Here is a 9,578-nt window from a genome sequence, read left to right on the forward strand (position 1 = left end):
ATAATAACAATCAGGAACTTAGCTTCTGCAGGAGAAGACAGGACACCAGACAGATCCAGGAGCGAACTGAACCAATGCTAAAACATTGACAGCTGGCATGGAGAAACGATCTGAGTGGAGTTAAATAGAGAAGCCAACCAAAGGATAAACCACGTCACCTGTGTAAGGAACCTCAGAAGCAGCAGCTCCACTCACAGCCACCAGAGGGAGCCCACGGACCGAACTCACCGAAGTACCATTCATGACCACAGGAGGGAGCTCGACAACAGAATTCACAACAGTACCCCCCCCTTGAGGAGGGGTCACCGAACCCTCACCAGAGCCCCCAGGCCGATCAGGATGAGCCAAATGAAAGGCACAAACTAGATCAGCAGCATGAACATCAGAGGCAAAAACCCAGGAATTATCCTCCTGACCATAACCCTTCCACTTGACCAGGTACTGGAGTTTCCGTCTCGAAACACGAGAATCCAAGATCTTTTCCACCACATACTCCAACTCCCCCTCGACCAACACCGGGGCAGGAGGATCAACGGAGGGAACCATAGGCGCCACGTATCTCCGCAACAACGACCTATGGAACACATTATGGATGGCAAAAGAAGCTGGAAGGTCCAAACGAAATGACACAGGATTAAGAATTTCAGAAATCTTATATGGCCCAATGAAACGAGGCTTAAACTTAGGAGAGGAAACCTTCATAGGAACATGACGAGATGACAACCAAACCAAATCCCCAACCCGGAGTCGGGGACCAACACAGCGCCGGCGGTTAGCGAAACGTTGAGCCTTCTCCTGGGACAATGTCAAATTGTCCACCACATGAGTCCAAATCTGCTGCAACCTGTCCACCACAGTATCCACACCAGGACAGTCCGAAGGCTCAACCTGCCCTGAAGAGAAACGAGGATGGAAACCAGAATTGCAGAAAAAAGGAGAAACCAAAGTAGCCGAGCTGGCCCGATTATTAAGGGCGAATTCAGCCAAAGGCAAAAAGGACACCCAATCATCCTGATCAGCAGAAACAAAGCATCTCAGATACAGTTAGGTCCATATATATTTGGACAGAGACAACATTTTTCTAATTTTGGTTATAGACATCACCACAATGAATTTTAAACAAAACAATTCAGATGCAGTTGAAGTTCAGACTTTCAGCTTTCATTTGAGGGTATCCACATTAAAATTGAATGAAGGGTTTAGGAGTTTCAGCTCCTTAACATGTGCCACCCTGTTTTTAAAGGGACCAAAAGTAATTGGACAGATTCAATAATTTTAAATAAAATGTTCATTTCTAGTACTTGGTTGAAAACCCTTTGTTGGCAATGACTGCCTGAAATCTTGAACACAAGGACATCACCAGACGCTGTGTTTCCTCATTTTTGACGCTCTGCCAGGCCTTCTCTGCGGTGGTTTTCAGTTGCTGTTTGTTTGTGGGCCTTTCTGTCTGAAGTTTAGTCTTTAATAAGTGAAATGCATGCTCAATTGGGTGGAGATCAGGTGACTGACTTGGCCAATCAAGAATATTGCACTTCTTTGCTTTAATAAACTCCTGGGTTGCTTTGGCTTTATGTTTTGGGTCATTGTCCATCTGTAGTATGAAACGACGACCAATCAGTTTGGCTGCATTTGGCTGGATCTGAGCACACAGTATGTCTCTGAATACCTCAGAATTCATTCGGCTGCTTCTGTCCTGTGTCACGCCATCAATAAACACTAGTGACCCAGTGCCACCGGCAGCCATGCATGCCCAAGCCATCACACTGCCTCCACCGTGTTTTACAGATGATGTGGTATGCTTTGGATCATGAGCTGTACCACGCCTTCACCATACTTTTCTCTTTCCATCATTCTGGTAGAGGTTGATCTTGGTTTCATCTGTCCAAAGAATGTTCTTCCAGAACTGTGCTGGCTTTTTTAGATGTTTTTTAGCAAAGTCCAGTCTAGCCTTTTTATTCTTGATGCTTATGAGTGGCTTGCACCGTTCAGTGAACCCTCTGTATTTACTTTCATGCAGTCTTCTCTTTATGGTAGATTTGGATATTGATACGCCGACCCCCTGGAGAGTGTTGTTCACTTGGTTGGCTGTTGTGAAGGGGTTTCTCTTCACCATGGAGATTATTCTGCGATCATCCACCACTGTTGCCTTCCGTGGGCGCCCAGGTCATTTTGCATTGATGAGTTCCCCAGTGCTTTCTTTCTTTCTCAGTATGTATCAAACTGTAGATTTTGCCATTCCTAATATTGTAGCAAATTCTCGGATGGGTTTTTTCTGTTTTCGCAGCTTAAGGATGGCTTGTTTCACCTGCATGGAGAGCTCCTTTGACCTCATGTTTACTTCACAGCAAAACCTTCCAAATGCAAGCACCACACCTCAAATCAACTCCAAACCTTTTATCTGCTTAATTGAGAATGAAATAACGAAGGGATTGCCCACACGTGTCCATGAAATAGCCTTGGAGTCAATTGTCCAATTACTTTTGGTCCCTTTAAAAACAGGATGGCACGTGTTAAGGAGCTGATACTCCTAAACCCTTCATCCAATTTTAATGTGGATACCCTCAAATGAAAGCTGAACGTCTGAACTTCAACTGCATCTGAATTGTTTTGTTTAAAATTCATTGTGGTAATGTCTATAACCAAAATTAGAAAAATGTTGTCTCTGTCCAAATATATATGGACCTAACTGTATGTCTCCAAAGTCTGATTAGTTAGTTCGGTTTGGCCATTTGTCTGAGGATGGAAAGCCGAAGAAAAAGACAAATCAATGTCCATCGTAGCACAAAAGGACCGCCAAAACCTTGAAACAAACTGGGAACCCCTGTCCGAGACGATGTTCTCCGGAATGCCATGCAAACGAACCACATGCTGGAAAAACAATGGCACCAAATCAGAGGAGGAAGGCAATTTAGACAAGGGTACCAAATGGACCATCTTAGAGAAGCGATCACAAACCACCCAAATGACCGACATCCTTTGAGAAACAGGGAGATCAGAAATAAAATCCATGGAAATATGCGTCCAGGGCCTCTTCGGGACCGGCAAGGGCAAAAGCAACCCACTGGCACGAGAACAGCAGGGCTTAGCCCGAGCACAAGTCCCACAGGACTGCACAAAAGAACGCACATCCCGTGACAAAGAAGGCCACCAAAAGGATCTAGCCACCAAATCTCTGGTACCAAAGATTCCAGGATGACCAGCCAACACCGAACAATGAACCTCAGAGATAACTCTACTAGTCCATCTATCAGGGACAAACAGTTTCTCCGAAGGACAACGGTCAGGTCTATCAGCCTGATACTTCTGTAGCACGCGCCGCAAATCAGGGGAGATGGCAGACAAAATTACCCCCTCTTTAAGAATACCCGCTGGCTCCGGAACACCCGGAGAGTCAGGCACAAAACTCCTTGACAGGGCATCAGCCTTCACATTCTTAGATCCCGGAAGGTATGAAACCACAAAATCAAAACGGGAGAAAAAGAGCGACCATCGAGCCTGTCTAGGATTCAACCGTTTGGCAGACTCGAGATAAGTCAAATTCTTGTGATCCGTCAAGACCACCACGCGATGTTTAGCTCCTTCAATCCAATGTCGCCACTCCTCGAATGCCCATTTCATGGCCAACAACTCTCGATTGCCAACATCATAATTGCGCTCAGCAGGCGAGAATTTTCTAGAAAAGAAGGCACATGGTTTCATCACCGAGCCATCAGAACTTCTTTGCGACAAAACAGCCCCTGCTCCAATCTCAGAAGCATCAACCTCGACCTGAAACGGAAGCGAAACATCTGGCTGGCACAGCACAGGGGCAGAAGAAAAACGACGCTTCAACTCCTGAAAAGCCTCTACAGCCGCAGAGGACCAATTGACCACATCAGCACCTTCCTTGGTCAAATCAGTCAACGGTTTAGCAACACTAGAAAAATTAGCGATGAAGCGACGGTAAAAATTAGCAAAGCCCAGGAACTTCTGTAGGCTCTTCACAGATGTCGGCTGAGTCCAATCATAAATGGCCTGGACCTTAACAAGGTCCATCTCGATAGTAGAAGGGGAAAAAATGAAACCCAAAAATGAAACCTTCTGAACTCCAAAGAGACACTTAGACCCCTTCACAAACAAGGAATTAGCACGAAGAACCTGGAACACCATTTTGACCTGTTTCACATGAGACTCCCAATCATCCGAAAAGACCAAAATGTCATCCAAAAATACAATCATGAATCTATCCAGGTACTCTCGGAAGATGTCATGCACAAAGGACTGAAACACAGATGGAGCATTAGAAAGCCCGAATGGCATAACCAGGTACTCAAAATGGCCCTCGGGCGTATTAAATGCTGCTTTCCATTCATCGCCCTGTTTAATTCGCACCAGATTATACGCCCCTCGAAGATCTATCTTGGTGAACCAACTAGCCCCCTTAATTCGAGCAAACAGATCAGACATCAGCGGCAAAGGATACTGAAATTTGACTGTGATCTTATTAAGAAGGCGGTAATCAATACAAGGTCTTAAAGAGCCATCCTTCTTGGCCACAAAAAAGAACCCTGCTCCCAATGGTGACGACGACGGGCGAATATGACCCTTCTCCAAGGATTCCTTTATATAACTCCGCATAGCAGCGTGCTCTGGCACAGATAGATTAAACAGTCGGCCCTTAGGAAACTTACTACCGGGAATCAAATTAATAGCACAATCGCAGTCCCTATGAGGAGGTAGGGCATCGGATTTGGGCTCCTCAAATACATCCCGGTAATCTGATAAAAACTCAGGGACTTCAGAAGGGGTGGAAGGCGAAATTGACAACAATGGAACATCACCATGTACCCCTTGACAACCCCAGCTGGACACAGACATTGATTTCCAATCCAACACTGGATTATGGACCTGTAGCCATGGCAACCCTAAAACGACCACATCATGCAGATTATGCAACACCAAAAATCGAATATCCTCCTGATGTGCAGGAGCCATGCACATGGTCAATTGCGTCCAGTATTGAGGTTTATTCTTGGCCAAAGGCGTAGCATCAATTCCTCTCAATGGAATAGGATGCTGCAAGGGCTCCAAGGAAAAACCACAGCGCCTGGCAAACTCCAAGTCCATCAAATTCAGGGCAGCGCCTGAATCCACAAATGCCATAACAGAATATGACGACAGAGAGCAAATCAGAGTAACGGACAAAAGAAATTTTGACAGTATCGTACCAATGGTGGCAGACCTAGCGAACCGCTTAGTGCGCTTAGGACAATCGGAGATAGCATGAGTGGAGTCACCACAGTAAAAACACAGTCCATTCCGACGTCTGTGTTCTTGCCGTTCAGCTCTGGTCAAAGTTCTATCACACTGCATAGGCTCAGGCCTATTCTCAGAGAACACCGCCAAATGGTGCACAGCTTTGCGCTCACGCAAGCGCCGATCGATCTGAATGGCCAATGACATAGACTCATTCAGACCAGCAGGCGTGGGAAATCCCACCATGACATCCTTAAGGGCTTCAGAAAGACCCTTTCTGAAAATTGCCGTCAGGGCACATTCATTCCACTGAGTAAGCACAGACCACTTTCTAAACTTCTGACAGTACACCTCCGCCTCATCCTGACCCTGACACAAAGCCAGCAAGATTTTCTCTGCCTGATCCACGGAATTTGGTTCATCATAAAGCAATCCTAGCACCAGAAAAAACGCATCAACATCACGCAATGCAGGATCTCCTGGCGCAAGGGAAAATGCCCAGTCTTGAGGGTCACCACGTAATAAAGAAATAATGATTTTTACTTGTTGAGCGGGGTCACCAGAGGAGCATGGTTTCAAAGCTAGAAACAGTTTACAATTATTTTTGAAATTCAGAAACTTAGATCTATTTCCAGAAAATAAATCAGGAGTAGGAATTCTAGGCTCTAACATCGGATTCTGAACCACAAAATCTTGAATGTTTTGTACCCTTGCAGTGAGATGATCCACACAAGAGGACAGACCTTGAATGTCCATCTCTACACCTGTGTCCTGAACCACCCAAAGGTCTAGGGGAAAAGAAAGACAAAACACAGTGGTCTCAGAACTTCTCTTATCCCTCTATTGAGATGCATTAATACTTTGGGCCAGCTGTACTGTTATGACCTGGTGGTTAGGAGCACCCGGAATGACCTGATAGTTAAACCTCATACAGGACGAGCTCTGGGATGTGGGAGCTCTGCTGACCGCAAGCCCTACTCCTATCACACACACTAGAAATAGCCGTGGAGCGCTCCTGACGCTCCCTCGGCGCCTCGTCACAGCCTAAGAGCTAGCTAGCCCTAGAGAAGAAAATAAAGCCTACCTTGCCTCAGAGAAATTCCCCAAAGGAATAGGCAGCCCCCCACATGTAATGACTGTGAGTAAAGATGAAAGTCACAAACGCAGAAATGAGATAGGTTTCAGCAAAGGGAGGCACGACTTACTAAATAGACAGAGGATAGGAAAGGAATCTTTGCGGTCAGCACAAAAACCTACAAAAGACCACGCAGAGTGTGCAAAAGGGTCCTCCGCACCGACTCACGGTGCGGGGGTGCCACCCTGCATCCCAGAGCTTCCAGCTAGCAAGACAAAATCAAGATAACCAGCTGGACAAAGAAATAATAACAATCAGGAACTTAGCTTCTGCAGAAGACAGGACACCAGACAGATCCAGGAGCGAACTGAACCAATGCTAAAACATTGACAGTTGGCATGGAGAAACGATCTGAGTGGAGTTAAATAGAGAAGCCAAGCAAAGGATAAACCACGTCACCTGTGTAAGGAACCTCAGAAGCAGCAGCTCCACTCACAGCCACCAGAGGGAGCCCACGGACCGAACTCACCGAAGTACCATTCATGACCACAGGAGGGAGCTCGACAACAGAATTCACAACAGAGGTGCCCTCTGCTGGATGTCCCTCAAGCGTGAGAACTTTCCTGGAAAGCTCCCAGGCTCGAGTTCATATGAGGACAACCAGCAGAGGGCGCATCACTGCGAATGAAGGTAACTACAGGTCATTGACCTACATTACCTTCATTCCCCGGGGTTTTACAGGCAAGAGCACAGCTGCATTGTAGCAGAGCTCCTGCCTGTAAAATATTTTAACCCCTTCAGATAGATTTACATCGTGGGACGTTACAGATCAACGGAAGGTATGTATATTGTTGGTTTATTATTTTTTCTTTGTTACAGAGCGAGGGTCTTCAGGTGGATTGAGAGAACAATAAAATATTAAAACAACCTTTGTGTTTATTTCATTAAAATACTTTTTAATAATGTGTGTGTGTGATTTTTAACCCTTTATACTTTTTAATGTGTGTGTGTGATTTTTAACCCTTTCATTCAATTGGATTAATAATGGATAGGTGTCATAATTGACGCCTCCCCATTATTAATCTGGCTTAATGTCACCTTAGAATAGCAAGGTGACATTAACCCTTCATTACCCCATATCCCACTGCTACATGGGAAGAGAGTGGCCAAGTGCCAGAAAAGGTGCATCTTCCAGATGTGCTTTTTCTGGGGTGGCTGGGGGCAGATGTTTTTAGTCAAGGGGGGGGCCAATAACCATGGACCCTCTCCAGGCTATTAATATCTGCCCTCAGTCACTGGCTTTACTACTCTGGTGGAGAAAATTGCGCGGGAGCCCACGCCAATTTTTTCCGCCATTTAACCCTTTAATTTAATAGCTAGATCGCCCAAATTTTGCACATACATACTACTAACATTAGTAGTGTGGAATATGCAAAAAAATGGGGATATGAGATGGTTTACTGTATGTAAACCATGTCTCATATCATGACGGCTTTAGGAAGGAGATAGCAAAAGCCGGCAATTGAATTACCGGCTTTAAAGCTATCTCGCGCTGGATGAAATATTAATATATATACATATATGTGTCTACTGACATATATATATATATATATATATATATATATATATAGAAAGTATATATGTCTTTATGATTTTTTGAGCACATGGATCCATTGTATGTCCGTATGTCGGTTTTGCAAGCCTGCGAGAAAAACACGCAGTACGGATGCCATACGGATTACATACGGAGGATGCCATGCGCAAAATACGATGACACACCCTGCCTACGGAGGAGATACGGACCACTATTTTGGGGACTTTTCTGTGTATTACGGCCGTAATTTACGGACCGTATTTTTATACGCTGAGTGTGACGCCGGCCTTAACCTGTTAGGGTTATGGCTTGTTCACTATCATTGTTAGGAAAGGTCAGGTGATGCAAGTTTCCCAACTTTGTAAAAACCCAGCCTCCTCTAACCTTGTGCCAAAAAATAGCAGCCATGGGCTCTAAGCAGCTGCCGAGCTCTGACAATGGTGGAGGCCACAAAGCAGGAGGAGGATAGAAGAAGATAACAAAGTGTTTTCAAGTTGCCCTTTCCTCAGGTTGGAATGTAATTAAGAAATAGCAGTTACCAGGAACAGTGGAGGTCAAGATAAGGTCGGGAAGACCAAGCAATATATTTCTAATATTAATGCGCCAGTAATAGGGGATCTCCACATACCTTCACCTGCAGAGCCGCACACCACATATATGGCAGCTCTGTGCGCACAGGACCTGTGATGAGGTCACAGGAGGGGAGGAGTCAGGGGTCACATGATCAGGGTCTCACTGTATGCAGGACTCTGCTGTGCTGGTTGTCATGGTGCTGGATGAGGGGAAGTTTCTGTGTGGGGTCAGGAGGGGATTACAGTGTGGATGTAGCAGGGCCGTGTGTGTACGAGATATATGGAGTGAAGCCGCCTGTGTACAGGGTGTGTTGAGTGGAGCTGTGTGTGTACAGGGTGTACGGTGCTGAGCCGTGCATGTACAGAGCAGAGTTGTTTGCGTATGGACAGGAGCCATGATTGTACGGAGCGGAGCCGTGTGTCTATGACATGTACTGAGCAGAGCCCTGTGTGTACAATGTGTATGTAGCGGAGCCATGTGTGTATGGTGCAGAGCTTTGTTCGTTTAATAAGTAGATTTTTTTTTATAAAACAATGATTGGATCGATCTCAATATTACATGTATTGTTCTCCAATATTTCCTCTCTGTTATTCCTATCTGTGTATTATCGTCTTGCGTCTTTTTCCTTCTTCCTAATATTCTGTGTTCCGCAGCTGCAGGAGAAAATGGCGAAAGTAATGACTATCATGAAGTAGGATCTTCTCCAGGCACAGGCAAGGGTCTATGACCAAACAGCGAGACTGAAGCAGTTCCAGCCCGGGAACCCCATGCTAGTGCTTTCACATGTAAAGCGCCATGGAATAAATGGAGCTATGAAATGAATAATAATAATAAAACAATAATAGTGCTTATCTGTATGGCGGAGAGCAAGTTCCTAGCTAAGTGGCAAGGCCCATATGAGGTGGTGGAAAAACTGGGTGAAGTTAATTACAAGGTACACAGCAGGGTCAAAGGAAGCCGCACCAAATCATATCATGTGAATTTGCTAAAACCTTGGCGAGACCGAAAATCGCTGGACGCCCCTTGCCTGGGAGCCAGTCCCAAAGCCACAGTGGATGATGTCACTGTTGCAGAGACTCTTACGCCTACCCAGAGGCAACG

General features: G+C 45.5%; 1 protein-coding gene across 1 annotated transcript in view; it reads right to left on the reverse strand.

Annotated features, from left to right (window-relative positions):
* The window catches only part of LOC138663342 (oocyte zinc finger protein XlCOF22-like), a 79,852-nt gene extending 71,276 nt beyond the window's left edge, over positions 1-8,576 (reverse strand). Inside the window, exon 1 of the mRNA XM_069749519.1 lies at positions 8,533-8,576. Within this exon, the coding sequence (XP_069605620.1) occupies positions 8,533-8,559 (27 nt within the window). The 5' untranslated portion in view covers positions 8,560-8,576. The remainder of the gene's footprint in view (positions 1-8,532) is intronic.
* Between the last annotated feature and the right edge of the window lie 1,002 nt (positions 8,577-9,578).

The sequence above is a fragment of the Ranitomeya imitator genome, chromosome 2 (assembly GCF_032444005.1).
Source record: "Ranitomeya imitator isolate aRanImi1 chromosome 2, aRanImi1.pri, whole genome shotgun sequence".
Classification (NCBI taxonomy): domain Eukaryota; kingdom Metazoa; phylum Chordata; class Amphibia; order Anura; family Dendrobatidae; genus Ranitomeya; species Ranitomeya imitator.